Here is a 25,221-nt window from a genome sequence, read left to right on the forward strand (position 1 = left end):
AAAGAAAGAAAGAAAGAAAGAAAGAAAGAAAGAAAGAAAGAAAGAAAGAAAGAAAGAAAGAAAGACTATTTTAAAACTGAAAACAAAAAAATAAAATAAAAACCAACTCTTAAAACTGGGTAGAAATTACACCATTTTGTGGCAAGTTAAATGGATGGGAAAAGATGCTGTTATAATGATTATGTTGTTATAGGTCTAATATAATAATTAATATGTTTGTTTGCACAGAAAATAGCCTACAAGGATCTGCCACAAGTCATTGAAGGCTAAAACAAACCATTAATGAGTGCTATGGATACCTCAAAAACATTTAATCTCACAACATTCGTAACCAAAATTTACTTGGGCTTGCATATTACAGGTCTAGACACATTTTTAATTTATTTTACAGTATGTTGAATGTTGTCAAATTTAATTTGAATATTTTTACATCAATCCCTGCGACGGCGACCCTACATAAAAAAAACAAGCGGTTTGGAGTGTGGATAGATGAATTTTCACCGCTGCAAACACTCAAACAAACAATTGTTTGGAACTTTTTTTAAATAAATGATCTAAAATATAAAATTATTGATTATATTATTATTATACATAAAATATTATAAATGTAGGTATATGCATGCTGTAGGCTATGCCGAGTAATAAACTAGGCTTGAACTGTAAACCTAAAAAGAAATAGGAAATATTTGCCTATATTTACCATAACAAAGCAGTGCATTCTGGGTAATGTGGTGCACGGCTATCACGCGTACACGCTGTCATTCAACACTGGTATTCCTGCACTGCACTGATGTCGGCAGCGGTCGTTTTAGCCGCTGTCCTTGGCGGTGGAGTTCTCTTCATTGCCCGGAGAATATTCTTCAGGCGGAAAGCGCTGAAACTACTGACTTACCCATCGGCTCTGATGCGCGGAAAGACTGTGATAGTGACTGGGGCGAACTGCGGCATCGGGAAGGCGACGGCAGCGGAGCTGCTGAAGCTGCAGGCCCGTGTGATCATGGCCTGTCGGGACAGGCAGAGGGCTGAGGAGGCGGCCCAGGACATCAAGAAACAGGCCGGTCCGAATCAGGGAGAGATCGTGATCAAACACTTGGACCTCGCGTCGCTCCATTCCGTGCGCAGCTTCTGCGAGGAAGTTATCAGGGTTTGTTTACATTTTTCGCCTTCTCTTTCAGTCCCTGAAACTGTGTTGCATTTACATTAGGCTACTGCACCATAAAGTATTAATTAATGCAGAAATAGCACAAACCGTGCAAAATATATTGAGAAAATGGCTGAATTAGTCCATATCAGCCATGAGGAGTGCTTACATGTTGTGTAAGTAAAGGTCAAGCAGAGAGAGCATGTGTGTAGAAATCCTAGCTATCCAGTCTCCTGAAATATGATATATATCACTACAATTGTTTCTACAATTATTAGCTCAATTAAACTGTGGTATTATCCCACTATCATCATTGCTTCTTACAAGGACATATTAAAGGGACTGCATATTATTATTATTATTATTATTATTAATATCATATATTATTATGATAAAATAGCAGCAGCATAGTAACTGGTATTCTGTTACCTTGATACATATTGTGTTCATAAATGGCACCTAGGTTAGTTGAATATATCCACCATAATTGGCTATGAAAAAAAAAAATCTTTCTTCATTTTATTGACACTAAATGGGCTTCAGTTTAGACCATTTAAAGTTTTATTAGTTTTCAGTGAAATTTAACAACAACAAAAATAACATGAAATGCATAAAACTGTCAAACCATTATTTTGACCAAAAGAAATTGTAATTAATGAATTGCATGAAATTACAACATTTAAAACATATGTGACCTATTTTATATAATGCATGTCAGCATGGTTTTACTTTGGATCAACACCTTTTAGATGACATACAGGATACAGTTAATGTAATAACTAGCCCTGATGTCCTGTGTATGTAGGTTTATTAAAGGGGTCATGAATCTTTTTTTTTCTTTCTTTCTTTAAAATGTTCTCTGAGGTCCACTTATAATTTGACTTAAAAACATCCTAATTTAGAAGTAATAGGCTATTTTTTATCCTGTTTTTGACCCTCTATTTGATAGGCGTGCTGCATTCAAGACTTGGAAGTAAATGCCCATTGATATGATTGGATAGCAGATTTGCATATTAAAAGGCACTTCAAGGAAGGCCCTTCAAAACGTCTTGTAATCCTCATAGGCATCTCTATCGTTCTGTTGCTCGATCCTGTGAATTGACATGACATCCGTGAATTGGTGGGCGGGGCTAAAAAAGCAAAGATGTTGGCTAGAAGTAGGAGTTGATCTTCTGCAGAGGCGGTCTTTCATCACACTGAGACAAAATACAAAACGAGTCATTTTGGGAGCTTTGTGTCAATAAAAGCTGTTTTTAGACTAACAAGGAAGTTATGAGATTTGAAACTTATAGGATATTTTTATAGTACAATAACCTCTTATATGTCAAAAGATCAAGGAAAGTTTGATTTCTCAATTCATGACCTCTTTAAAGCATGTGTATTTATTAAGATATTTAAATAAAGCCATTCTAATTCCATGTTCTGCAGTGCGTACATGCCTAGACACGCAAAATTCTGAAAATAGAATAGCATTTTCCCTCTTAGGCCCTGTTTACAACTGGTATTAAGATGCATTTTCGTCGATCGGATCACAAGTGGACGACGCTAAATACAAATGTAAACTGGGTCTAAAGCGTTTTGAGCTTGTCCACTTTCGACCACTTCCAGAGGTAGTCAAAAACACAATGCTTTCGGATTGCTTTCGTTGTGTACTAGACGCTCATGTGATCAAATACGTTAAAACATCTGCAAAAGTCCACCTACTCTCCGCCTACTGACCTAATGCATGAACACGCATTCACAGCATTTGGCGTCATCTTAGCGGCTGTCAAAGCAGAAACTAAAGCTACTGCTCTCCGTATGTTTTTCTGTCTTCTCCCGTTGTGTTCATATCTAAATTGCCCTGATTTTGTCCATTAGATCGAAAGATCTGAAAAAGGTTCATACATTTATCCGCTCATAGACCCTCCCATCCAAGTAATCAGGATAGAAGTGGTTGAAAGTGGACAAAAGAGACAGATTAAAACACCAGGTGTAAACGGGTATGTGTCTCCCTCGTCTACTTGAGATCTGATCGACCAAAACGCATCTTGATACCAGGTGTAAACAGTGCCTTAGATGTGCCAAGTTGATCCCTGTAGTCCTCAGACAGCCTCCTTGAGGTTAATGTTTTCACCATCCTTGATTCTTGCCTCAGAAACAGTCTGCCGGAAAACTGAAGGGTATCACAATCTGTCAGTATTTTTAAATTTCAACCAAGGTAAACAGCTGTATGTATTAATCATTTTTCATATGTTTATTTTCTGTATTGCATTTATACAAAGTGCATTTATATAAAGTGTGATTGGATGTGTATGAACTAAAATTTCTAAACCTGATTGTGTTACAATATTAGGAGGAGCCAAGGATTGATGTTCTTATCAACAACGCTGGTCTCTACCAGTGCCCCTACAGTAGGACAGAAGAGGGTTATGAAATGCAGCTGGGAGTGAACCACCTAGGTCACTTCCTTCTGACACATCTCCTGCTTGACCTCCTGAAGCAGTCGGCTCCCAGCCGTATCGTTGTGGTTTCCTCCAAACTCTACAAGTATGGCAGCATCAACTTTGAGGACTTGAACAGTGAAGATAATTACAACAAGGCTTTTTGCTACAGCCAGAGCAAGCTTGCCAACCTACTTTTCACTCGTGAGCTGGCCAGCAGGCTGGATGGTACTGGGGTCACCATAAATGCCCTCACTCCGGGTATCGTAAGGACCAGATTGGGCCGACACGTCAACATACCCCTGCTGATTAAGCCTCTTTTCTTCCTGGTCTCTTGGTTGTTCTTCAAAAGCCCACTGGAGGGTGCTCAGACCCCACTATACCTGGCATGCTCGCCTGAAGTTGAGGGTGTGTCTGGAAAATGCTTTGCTAATTGCAAAGAAGAACAATTGCTTTCCAAAGCCACAGATGACCATACAGCCAAGCGGCTTTGGGACCTGAGTGAAAGCATGGTGGGCCGTTGAAGGTGAAGGGAAGAAGCAGAACTGCCTTTCATAAATGTGGCAATTTCAAACCTCGAAACATTAGTGCAATGGATTTTTTGGTGTGTGTTTTTGGCCAAGTACCTGAGGGACTTACTGGATAAGAGACAGGAAATTAAAATGTCCATCTGTTCCCCATATCTTTGCTGCAGTGTTTTCAGAGATGGCCTCCGGCTTGTGACTCACTCTTCTCTGTGAATGAGAGCCTGAAAGTACTGAGTCCAACATATCCCTTGAATACAAATGACAGGAGCAACGTGCCCAAGAAACATATGGCTCAGAGCTAAGATGAATACAGAATAACATGAACACTTATTGCATATCTCTCGACATAGATTAAAGATTTTTGAATGTTGTTCTGCAATTAATTTTACAGACTTGTTCGTCTATGAAGTGAAATAGCGACACTTTAGCCTCTCTGAATATAATCTTTTCATAATGCTGTATAGTATACCCAGCAACTCCCACCCTGTGACTTATTTCAAGATGTATTTGAAAATGTTTGTGACATCCCAGTGTCCAAACGGAATAAAAAAGGAAATGCGTAGGCTGTGGCTCTGCAGATACTGTAGGGTGGTGTCACTACTCAAATAAAAAAAATGAACCAGAGTAATGGCTGTTTAAACTTCATTACATCCTCTATTTACTACTGTGCATTAGCCATTATTAGATAAATTTCTTTCACCGTGGAGCTGTAGGGATTTTACTGGCTACAGTCCTTAATCATACACACTAACATGAATGTTTTGAGTGTAAATGCAGGGCTTCTGTTATACTGTAAAGACTGAATAAATTGAATGCTGCAAAAGTAGTTGCTCGTTTGTGGAGGAGGACCAAGGTCCTTCCTTTGTATGCTGTCATTCACACTGTACAAGGAAACATTTCATGTATGAAACAGAACTCTAAGTCCCCAATACACCTCAGCAGCAGCCTCACTCTCCGACAGGAGCAGAGCAGGAAACAAAAGGGAGTTAAAGAGGCAGACATGGTGCAACTATTGTGCTTTATTAGATATAGAAAGCAAAACAGAAGAAACAGAGTCATGCATCATTGTGTCAACTGACACAGGATCCCAGCTGATTAAGAAAGAAGAGAGGGATTGAATCGTGAGGTAGAGAGGGCCTGAGGGAGGGGGCTTACAGCACTGAGGAAGAAAGGAGAGAAAACATCAAAAAGAACTATCACCTCAGAAATTCCATTGCCCAACAAAACACATCAGGAATTAAAAAAAATGCCCAGTGCTTTCAAGATATTGTACTTACTTGATGAAGCAATAGATTTGAGTAGTATCAGATCCATTTGGAAAAGAAATTCACTTTGGTTAAGACTTAATCTTGACGGGCTGACTTAGGGGTATTATGATTCCATGCTGAGTTATTCTCAAAATTATTTTCACAAAGTCTTGTTCACAAATCTGAAACGATCCGTCAATATCAGTCAGTTAATTCTCAAATTGTTTTTATGACTTAACTCGTTTGAGGCATTTTTAATTGTTTGCAGCGTGTATAATTGTGCCGATTGCCTTATTTATAGCAATAAAAATAATTTACAATTATATAGATTGTTCAATCTCTCCATAGTGTTACATTTATTAAACAATTATAGATATAGCATACTTAATAAATACAGCTATTCATAAATTATATAATAAAAGATCGAATTTCTTGTCAAAATTAGCATTTCTTTTTACAAAGCATGTGCTGTCCATCCATTCACAAACCCTTTTTGAGCCCAGAAGGCTTTTGGTAAAACAAAGATAATCTCTCTCTGAAGACAAGTTTCCAAAAATCCATAATGCACCTAATGCACTTAAATACTTTCTCACAAACCACACAGAACCATTAATAAACTTTCAAAATAGGCTATACAAATAGTGCTGAGTGTTAGAGCTTCATATCAACTGTAGAAACATGAGCCGGTTGTGTTCGATGTTTAGAAAACACTGTAACAGATACAGAAATAGAGAGAAAAAAGATAAGAGAGCAGATGGACTGAAAATATTCAACAGAAAATCCCATCATGTGTTTGGCTCAAACTGTAGCTTAACATTCAAATCCTACTGACAAAAGCAGGTAACCAGGAAACCCTGCTCTTAGTAGAGTCCCACAGAGCTGTAAAAGAGGATTAATCAGGAAACCCTACTCTTAGTTTAGTAGAGTACCATAGAGCTGTGCCTTGGTGAGACTGTCCTTGCGTGACAGCCCTAGTGTGCCAAATTTTTGGTACGGTTGTTGTGGAGGAGGTGGTGGGGTGGTTCCCTGAGGGGACACGCTGTGCCTCTCGGGTTGATAATGCTGCAGCTCTGCAGCCATTTCCAGAGATCCATGGTCCAGTGACTCATTTGAACTGTTGGGACTTACGTCAACGTACTCTGTTGCCTGTCCCCCAGCTGCCACCACACCGTCCTTGGGGCTGTATAGGCTTTGCTCGGACTCTTGGCTATCCTCCTTGGAGTGGTACAGGTGAGGCTGGCTTTGCTGCTGCCGTAGGCCTGGGCTGCAGTCAGGGCTGGGGCTGGAGAAGGGGTCTAGTACCCCAGCATGATGGTGATATACATCAGTACCCTCCTGGAAGCTACTGTAGAGAGGGCCAAGGCGGATTTTTGCAGGCCGGACAGAGAAGTGCTGCTCAGAGAAGCTGTAAGGTGAGGCCCGCCCGGGACTGCGGTATGAGTGGGCACTCAGATCCTCCACACTCAGTTGCCTCCACCGACCAATCAGCTCTTCTTCCTCAGGAGCAAAAGCACTTCCACGGCGACTGTCACCATAGGTGATGCTGGGTGAGGTGGAAGTTGGTAGGGGCTCGTAAGGTTCACTGTAACAGGAGGACATTGTTCTGCTGTAGATGGGTGAGCTACCATTCTGATGGTGGCTTGCCTCAGGTGGTTGGAAAGCATGGGCCTTTGTGAAGGCGCTTGGACTCTCCCTCTCCCAGGAAGAGTCGCTTTTGTGCTCATATTCAGCCCCATCCCTCCATTCCATGTAAAGGGCAGGGTGGCGAGGAGAAGATGCAGCACTGCTCGGAGGATCCTGACCCTTGTCTTCTGACCCTCCTGCACTAAAGCTGGAGTAAGAGCTGGAGCCGCCTCCCAGAGAGGTTGTAAACTTCCTGAAGTGGTCCTGCGAGAAGCCAGGCTGCAGGGCCATGGATCCATCTTCTGGGTTGCTATCAGTGGAGTTCTGGGGTTCATAAACCTTCCGCTGTCCATGGAGGTCCATGCTGGGTCTGCGCTCTCGTCTCCGTTCGTCAGGGCAATAAAGTGCTGTATCACTGCTGTACAGATCTGACTTGTAAGTAGCTCGGAGGCCGAGGCGCTCAGTGCTACCCACAAGGCTGGTGCCCACAAGGAAGCCCTGGCGTTCCTGGGGTTGTGGGCTAGGTGAGCGAGAGGCTTGACTGCTGCAGACCTCATCTGGTTTCTCCAGGACCTTAGCAATGACAGAGGCAGGCACTGTGTCGGCATATGGGGAGTGGCAGAGGGAAGAACCCTCCATGTGCAAGCTCACACGCTCCTGAAACTCTGCAGGCAACTGAGAGAGAGTGAAACAGATTTCCATTAGATGTACCCAATGAACAATAAGAGTTGAGAGATTCACATACAAAGAGAAAAGTGTAGGCTGTTATGGAAACCTATCAAGCAGAGATAAAAGGGAAATAATAGCTCAGATCAGGTCAATATCCTTAAGAGGATGTAAGAAACATACAAGATTGGTGAATGGAGCTGGAAATGGAAGTACATTTGCAAAGCAGACAGCCAAAGATATTAAGACTTCAAATCTGTACTAATGGTCTACGTAAGTGCATGGTTTTTAGTTTTTCATTTAGCAAAAATTGGCCAGGGGGAAGAACCACAGATTTCATTGCCACTGACACTACACACAGAGGCATCAATATCACAACTCTTTTTCTTTCTTTTTTTTCTTACCTCAGTTCATTCACCATAGCAACAAGAAGAAAGTAAATTGCAGCTAATTACCTAACAGAACATGGCTAATTATATAAGCATGATAAGAGGAGCCAAGACAAAGCAAAAATTTGAGTCCTTTTTAAACCAAGAGGGTTGGTCTTGGTTCAACAAATCCGATTTATTATACGACATCTACAGGTGAAACTCAAAAAATTAGAATATCGTGCAAAAGTTATAATTTTGATGATTATGGCTTACAGCTTATGAAAACCCCAAAATCAAAATCTCAGAAAATTAGAATATTACATGAAATCAATAAAAAAAAAGGATTTTAAATACAGAAATGTCGGCCCTCTAAAAAGTATAATTATGCATATGTATATAGTTATATATGCTAAATATATTAGTTTCACCTTTTAATTTGAATTACTGAAATGCACAAACTTTTGCACGATATTCTAATTTTTTGAGTTTCACCTGTATTGACCTTCTGAGTATTCTTGCTTTTAAGGCTTTTGAGCAGCTTTTAAAGAAATTTCTCTGTGGTTAAACAGAAACTCTCATAACCATGTGACACCTTCAGCTATGTCCAACTGACTATTTTAACGAATGCTTAGTGCCAATTCTTTGACATTCTCATATAAAACAATATTCAAGGCTGAATTCCCTGAACACGTTGTTACAGACACATTGATGTTTCCATTCAGGTACATCTGCCAAGTATGAACAGGTTTTTAAAGCAGGCAGCATGCCAACATAAGTCTCTGTTCTAGACATCGTGGGACTGGCATATGAGGCATGGAGCAAATTCGATGAATAAAATGCCAAGTTTATTGGCACACACTATTATTATTTAAACTTCCTCCCACGTTTGCCCTTCCAGAATAGTCCCTCATTCTTAATTGGGACAGAACCTCAATATTTTTTTAAACGAGGACTTGATTTACTATAGTTTGACCTAAATACCAGTATATCCCACTAAATAAAAAGAATCCTGCTACTTGATTTGCTACATTCATATCAGTCCAAAAACATTTAGCTAACAGAGTTAGAGGTTAAACAATATGGCACTAAATGGTTGGGTTTATTTAGATGAAATATCTTTTGGAATAGGTATTGTGTGGAGGATGTGCAAATAGGCTCAAGAGACCATAGGTTATGCTATAAATAACAATTATCCAGCACTTTGACAGACTGCATTCTATTGTTATTCATCATTGTTATGGACATATTCGATTATATTTCAGAAGATATTCAATTTTTACTGTAGCACATGTATGCTTTGCCGCCTAAACCATTTCACTTATAGGTAGTTTCAGAACTGCTGTTCTTTGTTAAAATTGCATGCATGCTGACTTACCTCAGATAACTGGGCTCTGTAGTGTGACTTATTGCACTGCAAGAGCTGTGCAGCCAGGTTACAGTCCTTCCTGTATAAGTCCTATTGAGAGTGGTAGAAAAGGAACATTAGATAATCCAAAGCAAATACACAGTCCTCCAAAAGGCTTCCATTAAGCCTCCGTGAGTAAAAGAAATCAGATTGTCATTATTTCTCTTACATTATCCTCTCTCAGTTTCTCAATGGTCATCTTAGCTTCCATGAGATGATTGTTCAGGACGATGATTTCTCGGCTGAGAGCCCGTTTCTCATCATCGTGGTGCTGTGACTGGATGAAAGGAGCACATTTTCAGAAAAAAACAACTCTATGATATGCATTTGCAATGATAAAGGCCCTAATGGACCACCAGTAGGAATATTGACAAGTTCACACAGTGAGAAGTCAGTGCACATGTTAAGTCACCCTGCAGCAGATGGGAATTAATCAGCGTACTTTTAAGGAACATCAATAGAAGGCTGATATCAGATGCTTTCATATAATTTTCTTTTCATACTTGGACCCATAACCTTCAGGGTCATCATTGATGCAATATGTTGCTAAAAAAAAAAGTGTTTACTATTACAAACTTGGAGTAAACCCTGAGGGTGGATCCTAATACAGACATGTACTGGTCATAGGATGTACTGCGGCAGGCAGGCTAATTATAATTTAATTGTTTCGAACTTCAAATTAACAAACAGGCTGTGATGCAGATTCAGCGAGCATAATAGACTCACTATCACACTGTCATGTGAAGGCGGACAGGTTGTTGTAATGGACTGTAATTAATGTCAGGCGCACCAGTGGCAGTGTATTGATATTCAAATAGACTCTTAGTGCATTCAGCGCTATTGTACATTTAACACATTCACTAATATGTCACACCACAAAACACGTACACACATCGACAGAAGTGCGGACAGCGATGTAAACACTTTCATCCAAAAACCCATTTAAACAGGAAAACGCTTAAAGAGGGGGATGAGTACTTGTAAACACATATGCGGACAAAAACATTCGCACATTAAAACAAAAAGCAGTGCGCCCAGACACCTCTTGAATAATTTGTGCTTTTTTTAGAGTGTGGCCAATGTGTGCACTCACATTTCGGTGTATTTTATCCTCTAAGTCCTGGTTGATCCTCTGCAGTGCTGAGTAACTGCTCTGTATTCTGTGGGAAACACATGAACAAAACGTCTTTCTTCAAATCCTGCACGCAAGAAGGTCTTACGCCTTCCTTATTTCCTTAGACACATCTGTTACATAAAGGTTTTATTTATTTTTTAAGTCGGTTGCCAAAACTCTCATCAGCGCACCTGTTCATCTTCCGCATTATGTTATGGTATCTGTTGCAATATCAATTCACAACATTTATTTTACACATTGCCAAGCCATAACTGTACAACTGACTCCTACACACTTGGCACTGGCCAGCACAGCACATAAGTGAAACAATTTCATTTAGTCTCCCAATTCACTTACTACTCATCCGAAATAGTACGCTAGGTAAGAAATAGTGCATCCCAAATCATAGTATGTTTGAAATATTAAGGCAAAGGTGTCTGGATGATGTAGTTTTCCAGTGGATTTTCGAAGTGTGCATCTGTGCAAGTTTCTTTTTGAATAATATTGTCCACTAACCCCTGCCAAAAGCAATTTTTAAAAGTACATGGTCTGAAGAAGTCAGTGATATTTTCTGTTATTCACTATTTGGAGATAAATGGTATTCTCAACTATTTCACAGAAAATTGAGTGTAAGAGAATATTTTGATTTACATTTTGATTTACTGATTACATTGCATAAATGAGCAATTGGCAGTCAGCCATGATTGCTTATTTGTGTTAGTGTAGGTAGTATTTGACAGGTCATGTGATCTCAATATGGCGGCCCCAATGAGTTGACCTGCTCTGTGTAAAATAAAACAGCTTTTATAAATTTTACGTTACTGATTTTTTTTTTTTTTTTTTTTAAGTAGTGTTTATTATTTCTTTTTAATGAGAATAAATATAAAAAAAATACTGAATGCACCTTTATAATACACTCATAAAGTCCCCTGTGAAAAGTAATCTCTATTGGATTAAAGTCAGGGCTTTGACTATAGGGCAATCCATAACCTTAATTTTGTTTTTAGCCATTCAGATGCGCACCTGATTCTGCATTGGTGTTGGATTCTGTGTGAATTATTTTCCTGCTGCAGTACCAATTACGATTTATATTCAGCTCACACACAAATAGTCAGACTTTCTTTTTAGGAATGGTCTGGTATGTCGCAGAAATGATACTTTCTTCAATGATAGCATGTTATCCAGGTCAACGGCTGCAAAATATCTCTGTACAATCACAGTGCTGCCATCATGTTTCACTGTAAGTATGACATTGTTACAGCGGCATCCTGTATTCATTTAGGACCAAATAAGCAGACTTTCAACCTCCAAAAAGTTCCGTTTTGATTTTTATCTACAGAATATGACCACAAAATTCTTTTCAGCAGTTTCAGTTCACTTTTTGGTGACTTTTTCTATTAATAAACAATCAAACAATGATTTTTAAATATATAGGTGCATCCAAAATCATATTAGTATAGGAATAAACTTCATGACCATTAAAAATGATGTTCTATATTGTATGAATGTGTGTAATATGAATTAAATTCGGACATACTACATCTGCGCTTTATCACGTAACCTACAGTGTCAGTTACATTACTGTTTTATATGTTTTATGAATACTATGAATTAATATACTATTAATTTCACATAGTTTTTTTTTATTTAGTATAGCATATTCAGACACCGTGTATGCTTTGTGTTCTGACTAATATAAATCCATACTGTGAGAGAAACTTATAATAAAAGACGAAAACATGTTCATGCCACAGTATTAACCTTAAAGTTGAGTCATTTGTATAGTGATGAATTTAAAGGGTTAGTTCACCCAAAAATGAAAATTCTGGCAGTAATTACTCACCCTCATGTTGTTACAACCCCGTAAGACATTCGTTCATCTTCGGAACACAAATTAAGATAACTTTGATGAAATCTGAGAGTTGTCTCACTCCTCCATAGGCTTCTATGTGATTGAAACTTCCTGGCCCAGACAAGTTATTAAATAGATCGTTAATATAATCCAAGTGACTACAGTGGCTCAATCTTAAGTATATCAAGCGACGAGAATACTATTTGTGCGCAATAAAAATAACGACTTTATTCCACTATTCATTTCCTTCTCTCTGGGCCTCGTAGTGTTTTTGCGCAGCGCGTCTGTGCCACGCATCACACACGACCAGCGTCGGCCAATAGTGAGCCTACGTGGTGACGTGAAACACAGACGCGCTGCGCAAAAACACTACGTGAACCAGCTCGAGACCCAGAGAGAAGGAAATGAATAGTGGAATAAAGTCGTTATTTTTGTTGTTTTTTTGCGCACAAAAAGTATTCTCGTCGCTTGATATACTTAAGATTGAGCCACTGTGGTCACTTGGACTATATTAACGATCTCTTTAATAACTTTTCTGGGCCAGCAAGTTTCAATCACATAGAAGCCTATGGAGGAGTGAGATTAATCTCAGATTTCATCAAAAATATCTTAATTTGTGTTCCGAAGATGAACGAAGCTCTTACGGGGTTGGAACAACATGAGGGTGAGTAATTACTGACAGAATTGTAATTTTTGGGGTGAACTAACCCTTTAAATAGATGCTAACATACTGCCATGTTCTTTTGCTACACACTAAAAAGTATGTTATTTTCCATCACCAACGAAGTACAAAGTAGGCTAGTTAGGATGAAGACAATTTCCAAGTTTAAAGTCCATTGTCCTGTTTGAAAAACATGTTCAGTTAGTTACCATAATATGTGGATGGTAACAGCCCCACTGTTTTAAAGCCAGATGCTATTGTGTACACTTTCCTTACCGGCGTAATTTGTCGGTGAACTTGTCGAGCTCCTCCTGGGCTCGGCGCAGCTCTGTCTCCAGGTACTGCCTCGTGGAGTCAAACTCACGCTCTAAAAGCTCCAGCTTATGAGTGGTGTAAGAGAGACGCTTCCGCAGGTCTTCCTTCTGTTCCTGCAGAGAGCTACATAGAGGTGCGCATGTGATTACATTCACAAAATCTGATAAAAATACTCCCTGAATCCTTTCTACATGGACCAGGCAGAGATTCAGGATCAATAATGGGAATGTAAAAAAGAAGCAAAACCTCAGTTTGGGCAAGATTTACGAATGTATTTCGCTTCATTGTCACTGACGTGATCAATAACTGTCATATAACCCACTAATCACATTTAGTTGAACTCAAACACACTTGTGTCAGGAGTGTTTTGATGACCTTTTTAATGCCCAACACTCTTTTTTCCCCATTTCTCACATTGATCCTTAGTCACATGACCAATGCCATGTTCATCTATTTATAGATCAAACACACAAGCGGATGGGGTGAGAGAGATGGATGGAGCCAAACACAGCTTTTTACGATACGTAAGAAAACCACTGACAGCTTTTAATGGGTTTGTATTGATGGACAGATGTGTGGTGAACGATAATGACTTCTCTGGCGTGCCACAAACCAAGCTTGATCAGGCGGTCAGACAACACGTGTCTGAAGCAGTGAATGTAACACGCCTGAGAGATAAATGTACTGACAATCAATACACACATGAATTTGGAAGCGAGCACACATGCAAGACCACACACACTTATTCTCAGCAGGCCACATGTACAGCGGAACACACACACCGCACAGGGAGCCTTAAGCCAGACTAAAAATGAAAATTCCCTTTATAAAATGTAGTAAGCTGGTAGCCTATGAAAATATTATGATGAATAATTACAATATTCATATCATGTTATTCATAATACAAAGAACACTGTGGTAATAATATATATTATTACCACAATCCGAATTCACATTTAGCAGGGGGATTCACAATTTTTTTTTTTTTTTTTTGCAAGTGAGCTGGTGAATTAACAATAAACAAAAAAGTCATAAAATTAAAAATTAAAAACTAGGGTTGTTGAGTGGTTAGAAAATGCACAAATTAATCACACTGTAAATAATACATTTCTACAAATAATTGCACATAATCACATGCAACATTAACATTTGCGATCCCAGGCCTACTGTAGAACCAACATAAATACAATATACGATATACAATTTTGATTTATGTTTAACATTTAAACCCCTATTCTAATTTAAGTGAACAATATTCACATAAGCCTACAATGTCTCATTTAATGTATAAATATGTATTTCTATTTGAAATTTTCTTTGTGGTAGGTGTGAATTAACCACTGAAAATAAACCAATCAGAATGGGAATGCAAATTGCGCAATCTTATCTGATTCCAGCAAAAATCAGCTTTCATTATCATACAGTGAATCTGCCAGCCAGCTTATGATTAACATGTGGAGGTACAAAAGACAGATATAAAATAAATTTAGCAAAGATATTGAAACTGTCCAAATTATTACAGGATCTCAAAATAACTGAAAGACAGATTAACGGCAGACCAAGCTAGTTGTCAAATGTTTTCTCCAGTGTATATTTTTCAGGGGGATTTAAAAAAAAAAAAAAAACGTGACAACTTGCCCTAATCTACCCTTTTCTAAATATGCCATTGTATTTTTTACTCAAAACCAGTTACTGACATAGAGTGTGACAACTAGCCGAACTCTACTTCATATGAATTTGTCATATGAAGGAGACAAGATGGAGGTAAGTAGATCTACAGTGGTCTGTATATGACACTGCATGATTTGTTGTTACCCACTACATATGGACAAATGTTGGTTTGTGTATTGGTTTACTAATTCCTTTAAACAGCCCTATTTAGCAAACCAATAACACTTCCATAGTCACAAGTGGATTGGAGAGCATGATTATCGCACTGTATGTAGTGTGTACAATAGCACATTCATTGGCCAACACTTGTAGCAACAGCACTCATGATGGTGAGGGTGGAACCAATCTGTCACAGCACTATGAGTTGGGCACTCGACGGATGCACATGGCTGATGGGATGACTGTGGTGGGCGGACGACGGGGTTGAGAGAGCATCTTACCTCTTTTTCTGATGTTTACAACCATTTCGAGGGGTTTTAAGGGCCGTTTTCCCAATATATATCTTTTTCATGGTTTTTCGCAGTAGGCAACCTCTCATGAGGATTCTGTGTATAAATTCTCCGCTCCCTATCAGGGATTCGGCTTATTCCTGCTCGGGTCTGAGGTTAGCTTTCCCATGCAGTCCTGACAGACCGCTGGAGATCCTGCCAACAGAGCAAAGAGAGTGCCGGGGTGGCGCTTGCAATCATATTACAAAATAATAGCCACAGCAATTAAGAAAGTGTCATCAAATTTGCCGTTCATCTTGAAGCTTCATGCGTGAAACTGTCACGGCGAGAATGAGCATGCAGCGACAGGCGTAATTAACCTCTTTGGGCCGATGTCACTGCGCTGATGTTTCGTGTGACTGGGGGTCACAGGTGCGTTCCTGAGCAACGAGATGAATTAATGTAGGAACGCGATGAGACAGCTTGCGACTTCATCAAAAGTACATTCACATGCACAACCTTCTGTGAACGTAGATCCGCCTAGTTCATCTATGGAGCCCTGCAGCTTGGGGAATATTTATACCACACTTTCCACTAATAGGGTTCGAAACAAGGCCTGAAACTCTTCAAAAGTTTGAAAGGAGGTGCTGAAATTTCAGAAAAGGACTTATATGAGGTCTTATATGAGAATTTTTTGCAACCCTGTTACCAAAGTTGGGTTACCATTCCCAAAATGAACAAAACATGCCTGAATACAGTTTAATACTCTGATTAAGGTGTTTTTGTTCTAAACATTGCAATAAACATTAAATGAATATATGATAAACACACATACACATATATAATGGAAAACAAAACAGGTATACAATAGCTATGTTTCCATCCAAAGTTGCGGATTTAACTTATGCGCAAAATTGGAAAATAAAACATTTGCGAATAAAGCACCGTTTCCATCCCATGTGTTCAAGAGAACAAAATAATTTATTCCTGGGAATTTAGCATAAAATATCTGTAGTAAAAATGGAATTTATTTGAAATTTATGAGCGTGTTTTCTTAACTGACAAGAAATGATCCGCCTCAATTGATCCGCATTTTTAGAAATTTTGCTCATTTTGGCATTTCCATCAAGCGTTTTTTTTTTATTTTTTATTTTTTATGTAATGTATTCCCAAATGCACGTAAAAATATGTGGAAGGAAATAGTTAACAGGGTTTGCCTAAATTTAACTATGACTCATTAGATGCTAGTTACTTTGGGGACCAAAACTTATACTGTATATTGGAGAAAATAATTGTTTGATAATTTTTCTTACAATAACTTTAGTAACATGGCTGAATATTTGAGCTTGTGTGAATGCAGTTACTATATCTGCAAAATTTTAGAAAATTGAATGAGATTATTCCGTCATATAATAGAAAGGGTCCAAATGATGTTAATTATTTGTTGTCACATTTTAAAGGAAGAATACATTTTTCTGGAATAGGGAGACATGCAAAATGTGAGACACAGCAAAATATTACGTTTTAACAATGAGTGAATAATTAAATTCAGTTTTAACTAAAAGAACTTACATAACAGAATATGTGAAATTTACTGCATTGTGGTATGATTTTAATTGGTGGATACCAAATGTTGCATCATACTCCAAAAGTGGTGGGGCAAAATGATTTTGGGGTGCACAATGGGGATTAGGATTTTGTGATTGTGAGCGCTTTACTACATTACATGTATACATTTGAAAAGTATTTACTACAATCTAATTTAGGGATCATTAATTAATATTTATTTCATGCATTTGATCACCTTGGTTAAAGTTAATTTAGAAAAATATGAGAATTTCTGTGTAGTTATGTAACAAGATACAACGAGACGTTTGCAGACATTTGAAGTGGTTTAATTTCACAGGCAGTATCTAATAGTCAATGCTATTTCAGTATCATTGACATACTATCAGAGTTCTTGTTAATATTTTGGATTGGATTTTATTTTTAGATTATCTGCATTAGTAAGTTTTTGTAATTTTTATTAGTTGTTTATGTTAGTTATGCTATGTTATTAGTTGTTTATTAGTAATTACTTCAACTTAAATTAAATGAAAATGAGAAATGTTTCCTTGGCAACTAGCTTAACCCTTTATTGGTACGGTGTTGCCATATGGCAACAATTCATTTCTACTCGTTTTCTTGTTATTCAGAACAAAATACAATATATTGCACAATGGGAATTAAAAGGGCACGCCTTAAAGTAGCCAATGATGTGCTGTTTTTAAGTCACGTCCCTCCAAAACTCTCTTTCCCACTGTCACCCTCACACGGTAGACACCTGGTGAAGTGCTCCAGAAATTGCTCTATTAACCTAATTTCTAAACATCTCTTCTCAAGGGTTTTTTTTTTTTGCAGCATCTTTGATAAGTAAATTAGATATTTTCATTCACAAATCAACTTTGTCTAACATAGTTTTACTGTAAATTGAGAAAATATCAATGTTTCCATGTGGCAACGCTGTACCACTTTTGAAAAATAGGTACGTATGTTGCTGTATGGCAACGCTGTACGAATTGTAGTAATGTATTTCCTCATTGGATTTTGAATATAGCAACATTTTACGGAGAGGGCAATAGGAAGAGTGCAGAGTTAGCTCTTCCATGTGATGAGAGTGAGGATGAGTTATCCAAATGATTGGGAATGATAGGGATTAAATGACAGGGATCTACTTATTTTTTGGTTCCAATATAAATCTATCAGTTTCTAAAAGAAATGTGCAATTAAATAGAAAAGAAAATCATAATTCTATAGAAAAACTACTTTTTTGACCATTTTCAATTGCGGTACAGTATTGCCATATAGCAACGTTTATTATGATTTTAATAATAACCCTTCTTGCAGTTAACAGATTTATTTAGATGCTAAAATGTTAGTTAATAAGATAATCTAACATATGGTTAAAATTAAAATAAAAAAAACATGTTTTTTGTGTCACGATCATGTCCTGTTTAGTTTAATAGTCATGTTCTGTCTAGGGGTACGTTTACACGACAATGATGTACTAAAAAAGGAAACGTTTTTCCTTTTTTCTTTTGTTTTTCACGTAAAGACGACAACGTTCGCACAGATCTGCGAAAACAACTAAAACGCTGTATTATTCTGCCAGGCCATCAGTTGGCGATGTCACTTTGTAAAGAAACACTACGCGTCTACAGACTGAACACGTAATACGCATGAGCATGACGTCACCGTTTAGTTTACGTTATCGTTTTCAAAAACGTGTACTTTGAAACCCGTTTTCAGACCCCCAAAATGCCATTGTCATGTAAATGACCGGCCAAAACCCATAACCTGTTTTCCGTTGAAAACGGTGTTGTGTAAACGACCCCTCAGTTCTCATTCATTCATTTGTTACCATGGTTTCTGATTAATTCCACACCTGTTCCTTGTTAATGAACAATTTGAGCTGTTTTCTTATGCTGCGTTCCAGACAGCTTGGACTTTCCAAGCTTTTTTCCACCTCGTTCTTGGAAATAACGTCTGGAACGCCACTCAAAGTCGGACATTCGACATGTGAACTCGAGATACACTGATCAACCCCAACCTCAGTGAGATGCTTCATTTGACAAAGTCCTGCTTCCGATGAGCATAAATCTAGAAACAAACTTTAACATTAGACATTAAGTTTATGTAATAATACCTTCAACAGCTGATTTCAAAGCGATTTTAAGTTGTTTTTATTCTGTTTTTGCCATAATTAACACAAAAACATGATATGCATTCAGTGTCGTGGCGACATCATGGGGTCAACATGTGAACATGTCTGATTGCCTGGAACTCAGAGGTCTGATGTGTGACATTTAATTTGCGATATTCCCACGTCCAACCTCGTCTGGAATGCAGCCATTAGTTCTGCGTTATAAATAACATAACATATAACATATATATATTAGTTCTGCGTCAACATATATGTGGATATGTAGCGTTTGCTCCGTGGAATCACGATCCTTCTGCGTCACGCTCTGTTTTGGATTAATCTACACACAAATGGGATACCAATTTTTTTATTTATTTGTTTATTTAATCAAGGACAATATACATTAATGATACATCAATATATAAAATGCGCCAGATTTTACCAAATTGGCTAATTTTCATCCGTGATCCCTTGGCAGGTTGATGTTATGAATATTAATCTCAAATGTTCCCAACTCAAAAAATAAAGCTTAGCTAAAACAATACAATGATGACCTTAAAAGCTTGTTTATAAATACTTTCAACCGGTTTAAGACTTGCAAATTTGTGTCCAGGTTGTTATACAGTGTGTAAGAATCATGGAGTTCATACATAAAGCTGTTGCTTCCTTCCAAACTATTTCTAAAAAATCTAAAATTGGCTAAATTAAATTTCACTGTGTTAACTTTCTTCACTCTTCACTTTTTTTCCTTCTGAGAATCTGTTATTATTTCTAAATATTTAATTTCATGTATGACCTCAAGTTTCTATCCCTGGACAAACACTTCTGCTTTTGAATCACAATTTGCACTTTTAGAAAAAATAAAATAAAATAACACATACAAATGGTATTCTTGGCAATAAGACATAAACAACATTTAGTAAGCCATTGTGAAACCTGATCCATCGTAAAAGTCCATTTCTGAGCAGCCTGTTGCTGACTTTTTGCATTTACGTACAAAACAACATCATTAGCATACATTTGACAGGCAGACATTTGGTAAATCATTTACATACATACTAAACAGTGGGCCTAAGATAGATCCTTGTGGGACTCCAATATTAGAATCTAAATATTCTGATGTTGTGTTTATAACCCTTACAATTTTATAAATATGATTTAAACCACATTATGGCCTCAATTGAAAATTTTAAATTAGATAGCATAGAAAGCAAAAAAATACCCCAAAATACAGCACCAACTACACCTCGTTTATCCATCTTTGATTTGATATTTTCCAGCATAAAACCCTATTTAACCCTATTTATGGAAAGTACCTTTTTGGATTTATTTTTTTACTTGTCTGATTTTATTTTTGAACAAATACTCTCAATAAAAGACATCCATTATCCTGTTTTCCTGTCCTTATTTCCATCTAGTCCATCAGGTGAGGATGGAGAGAATTTTTGCAACAACTGATTATACATTTCTCTTTGGTTTCCCCCACCTCTGACTCATCGCACACTCGCTTTTTTTCTCTCTCTCTCCCATCTGAATCACTGCAGGGCGTCAATATAACACATCTCCCTAAATCCTCGCCCACGAACATTTACCACATCACGAGGGGCAAGTATACTCCCACAGCAGGCCATGGAAGTCAATGCGTCTTATATCACGAGGGGCTACATCCACCGCATTGGCTGCATTTGATCTTTCGGAAAGAGCAGCTGACATTTTAGAGGCGCGAGGGGAGGGAATGAAAGACAAGTGGAGCTGGAAGATTAGAGGGGCAGGAGTGAGATGGAAGAAAGAAATGAGAGCGACAGAAAACAAGAGGTGTGAAACGGCCTCTCATCTCACCTCCACTTTGTATTCTGCACTTCTTAACGCAGGGAGATTATCTCCCAGGAAACCCCTCATCACAAACGCACTCATTGTTGCATAGACATAGACCCCAGGATGCACCAAACACTCGTGGATCAACTAAACAGAAGTCAAACTGTCTGAGTTCAAAGTCAACATGGCAACCAAATTGGCCAAGTTTACAATTGTATCTCATGTGAGATTTGTACAACATTTACTCCAATAATATATAAAAAAAAAAAGTTTTGTTGTTTTGAATATGTATCTTTAATCAGTAACAACAAATTTCCATAGTATTTTTTTTTAAATACTATGGATGTCAATGGGGACCAGAAACAGTTTGGATACCAACATTCTTCAAAATATCTTCCCGTATGTTCAACAGAAGAAAGAGCTTAATGCAGGTTTAGAACAACAAGAGTAAATGATGGCAGAATTTCCATTTTGGGGTGAACTATCCTTTTTTTTAAAAAAACATTTCTTATTATTGTAAATGTTGAAGTAGCCTACATAATATTTTTTGTGGAAACTGTGATACGTGTTTTACAGGATTCTTTGATGAATGGAAAGTTTAAAGAACAGCATTTGAAATAGAAATTGTTTGTAACAGTAGCCTGTGTATTTACTGTCACTTTTGATCAGTTTATTTTGTCCTTGCCAAATAAATGTATTCATTTCTTAAAACAAAAATATCTTACTGTTGCAGTCAAATTAGTTAGTAATGACTACTTTTTAAATTACTTTTAGATTTTGACCTAAGTTGTTTATAACATTAATTTTACTAGTAAAATATTGTACCAAATTGATAAAAAATATGAAGATACAGAAAATGATAAACAAATTATCAATCTACTGCCATTTTGTGAATATTAATTAATCATGTAATCAATAATTGAATAATATACCTGTTATCGCTGTAAAGCTGCTTTGAAACAATCTGTATTGTAAAAGCGCTATATGAATAAAAGTGACTTGACTCAATAAAAAAGTAACTGTCATCTGATTATTAGTATTTTAAAATGCAATACAATCTAATTGCAAGTATTGATTTTTTGGAATCTGATTATGTAATCCAGATTACATGTAATCAGTTACTACCCAGCACTGTGCATCTGTGACCATTTTAGTCGCAGTCGGGACCTGTTTTAATTTCTCACATTTATGGTCTCATTATTCATGTCATTCCAAAGAAGGAAAAAGTGCAAAATGAAACTATGAAACAATTTTCTTTGGCCAGACATCACCAATTAACATTAAGCAAGAGCCGAAGCAGCCTAGATAAATAGGTATTTACGCATTATTTCAGTATACTGTTTTAGCAAACACAACTTAGAGCTTCCATTCTCCACATTCCCGGCCAAAAATCCTCCTCAAAAATCAAGACGGAAGTACTCCTCCACAATCAACTATAAACTCGCATTCAGGTCTGGCTCCTTTCTGGCATGAAACGCCCACTTTTTACAATGCACTCAATTCCCAATAGCTACAATCAAGCTTTGCCCTACATTTTTTTTCTCACTGAATATTCATATTATGGAAGTACAACGATTTGTGAATGCCATTTCATTCTGATTTTAAAAAGAAAAGCCAAAAACTCACACAAGGCACACTGGAACAATCCAGTCATTTATCTGCACTGACTTGATTTGTTGTTACTCTCTCTGTCTTTCTCGCCTCTATCTCTCACTCTCACTTTCAATCTCACATCATCCCTCCTTCCACCAGCCACCCACTTGCAAACAGTGGGGAATAATTATGGTTTAAGTGGATTATGCGGCCTGCAGATGGCAGATAAACGAAAAGGAGATGAATCAGGACAGTCTATCCGGGCAGAATTGAGGATGAGCAACGGAAATCTGATGGGTGGAATGGGATTCCAGGAAGCAGCAACAACACATTGTGCCGAGGGCCATGTTAAAATGTGTCATGGTGCCCAGCAAATCAACTGGGAGTCATTTTTGCTCTGAGATGAGATACATTTTTGTGGAAAATTAGGATAGGAAAGTTTGCTGGGATGCCATCATGTCCTGACACCGAATGAGAATGGAATGTGTCATCCCAGAGGAACTTTTTGGTCGGGTTAAGCTTTTCATTAATGCTTAATGCCTACGATTTGGTACTTTCAAAACGAGGGGGCCATTTACGCAACACCGGTTTCAACAAAAACTTAAAACTTTTTTTTGTGTTCTGGCCGTTCATTTACATGACAACTGCATTTTGGGGGCCTGAAAACGCAAACTTTTGAAAAGGTGTTTCAAAGTGCACGTTTTTGAAAACGATAACGTTATCGTCTCCATGTAAACTACAAAAACGAATTGTGAAACCGGTGATGTCATGCGCATGCGTATTACCTGTTCAGTCTGTAGGCGTATAGTGTTTCTTAACAAAGTGACATCGCCAACTACTGGCCTGGCAGCAGAATACAGAATTTTCTATTGTTTTCGCGGATCCATTTGAACGAAGAATTTTTTGACTACATTGTCGTCTGTATGCAAAACTTTTCAAAAACGCAAAGGATGGTGGACAGGTTACCCAGAGTTGGGTAAGTGACTCTAAAAAAGTGATTAATTACTTGCTACTTGAGCTGCACGATTAATCGTTAAAAGATCAAGATCTCAATTCAAACTTCCATGCGATCTCATTCCTAAATGACAACGATTCGCTTATCTATTCACATTCAAATCTGCATCGGTGCTGCCGCTGATCCAGAGCAACGTGATCTCATGAGAATACGTGTGTATTTTTACGTAAAGTGTAGTTCTACTATACGTACATTTATTTACGTTTTATACACACGCTAAATAATACTGACGTATTTACAGTACTAAAACGTATAAAATGCACGTAATTGACAGCACAAAAACGTAATTTATTTACGTATTAAACAACTTTACCGACGTACAAATTTGTACGTATTCCTATTTAACTTATGCATATTCAAATCGTGGCATTAATGTTTTGACTCTATTGCATTCAATTGTCTTATCAATTAAATTTTCAGTCGCATTTATTAATACAGTTTAACGTTACTCATATAATAACGTTAGGCTACTCATAAATAATAACATTTTGCTCTGTTCGTGCCTTCTGCTGCAAACTCGTTTTGGAGGATTAGCCTACATGGTGTTAAACAAGAATAATGTTACACTTTAAAACCTTAAAAATACCTTCTTTAATCGTTTAACCATTTTGTAATATTTGGTTTATTTACCGTGAGACACAAAAGGCGTTTTCTCCTATAGACCCATAATACACTAAAACACAACATAAATTCACAAAAGACATCAATTTTATTAGCTTGATGTAATCCAAATCTTTAGAATCCATACATTGACTGCAGCAATTATCATTTTGTCAGAACCTCTAGTAAATTACATGTTATTTTGTTTAGTTGTCTGTTCAGAATCGTGACATCTATTTAAAATTCTCAATTTATCCAGAATCGTGCAGCTCTACTAGCTACTAATTACATCATCAACAATGTAATGATGTAATTACTCTCTAAAAAGTATTGGATTACTTTCTAAATCCCATATCAACATCGACCAGTTGAACAATACAAGGATAGACACAAAACTGCACTTTTGATTCTTCCAAATAAACAATATACAATTGCCCAAATTATTCTTAAACTGACCAAAGTGTGTAAAGGGAGAAGGTTACATGAAAAGTAAAAATAAATAAATAAATACTAAAATTAGATTAAAATTAGAAAAAATATTAAAATTAGATTTTTTAAAATTGTTTTATGTAGAATTGTTCTATACAATATTTGATGCAATTACATCAGAAATAACTGTAAATAAATTACAGATTAAGAGTAATCCCTTACTTTACTTTTTCAAGGAAAAGTAATTAAATTACAGTAATTTGATAACTTAGTAATTTGCTACACCAAACACTGGACAGGTTATATCAGCAACTCATAAGGAACATCTCTTGATCATATTTCACACCAAAATAAATTAATTAATACCATATGAAATTACTTTAATGAACACTTCTTTTTTGGGGGAAAAACAAGCTAAACAAAAAATTACAATAACAATAAAAAAAACCTAATGGTCCTAAAAAATGAGTACTTTTCTTTAAGCAAAATGTATTTTTCTCATTATTATTATATACTTCTGGTGTGAAAAATAATTGTGCATGTTCTTGACAGTTTCGTGAGATTCAACAATTTCATTGATGTATACATTCCTCGTGTTTTTAAACAAATGAAAATACACATGCACACACCACCAATACCTCTG

General features: G+C 37.2%; 2 protein-coding genes across 3 annotated transcripts in view; one reads left to right on the top strand and one right to left on the bottom strand.

Moving 5' to 3' along the window:
• The first annotated feature begins 727 nt into the window (after nucleotides 1-727).
• On the top strand, nucleotides 728-4,914 carry rdh14b (retinol dehydrogenase 14b). Its single transcript, XM_084090304.1, has 2 exons — nucleotides 728-1,144; nucleotides 3,477-4,914. The coding sequence occupies exons 1-2, from the start codon at nucleotides 791-793 to the stop codon at nucleotides 4,086-4,088; spliced, it is 966 nt and encodes a 321-aa protein (XP_083946430.1). The 5' UTR covers nucleotides 728-790; the 3' UTR covers nucleotides 4,089-4,914.
• A 181-nt stretch (nucleotides 4,915-5,095) lies between these two features.
• The window catches only part of LOC311068086 (brain-enriched guanylate kinase-associated protein), a 29,440-nt gene continuing 9,314 nt past the window's right edge, over nucleotides 5,096-25,221 (bottom strand). Inside the window, exons 2-7 of one of the 2 annotated variants that reach the window (XM_084090302.1) lie at nucleotides 15,457-15,660; nucleotides 13,307-13,468; nucleotides 10,497-10,563; nucleotides 9,573-9,680; nucleotides 9,374-9,454; nucleotides 5,096-7,636 (exon numbers count right to left, since the gene is read on the bottom strand). In XM_084090302.1, the coding sequence (XP_083946428.1) occupies nucleotides 6,251-7,636; nucleotides 9,374-9,454; nucleotides 9,573-9,680; nucleotides 10,497-10,563; nucleotides 13,307-13,468; nucleotides 15,457-15,554 (1,902 nt within the window). In that variant the 5' untranslated portion in view covers nucleotides 15,555-15,660 and the 3' untranslated portion in view covers nucleotides 5,096-6,250. The remainder of the gene's footprint in view (nucleotides 7,637-9,373; nucleotides 9,455-9,572; nucleotides 9,681-10,496; nucleotides 10,564-13,306; nucleotides 13,469-15,456; nucleotides 15,661-25,221) is intronic. The other variant, XM_084090303.1, reaches the window with a different exon arrangement.

Source organism: Abramis brama (genome assembly GCF_963993115.1).
Source record: "Abramis brama genome assembly, chromosome: 18".
NCBI lineage: Eukaryota > Metazoa > Chordata > Actinopteri > Cypriniformes > Leuciscidae > Abramis > Abramis brama.

Coding starts and splice junctions, on each gene's coding strand:
- rdh14b (XM_084090304.1), top strand. CDS start 791: ATGTCGGCAGCGGTCGTTTTAGCCGCTGTCCTTGGCGGTGGAGTTCTC. Junction 1,145..3,476: donor TCTGCGAGGAAGTTATCAGG/GTTTGTTTACAT, acceptor TTACAATATTAG/GAGGAGCCAAGGATTGATGT.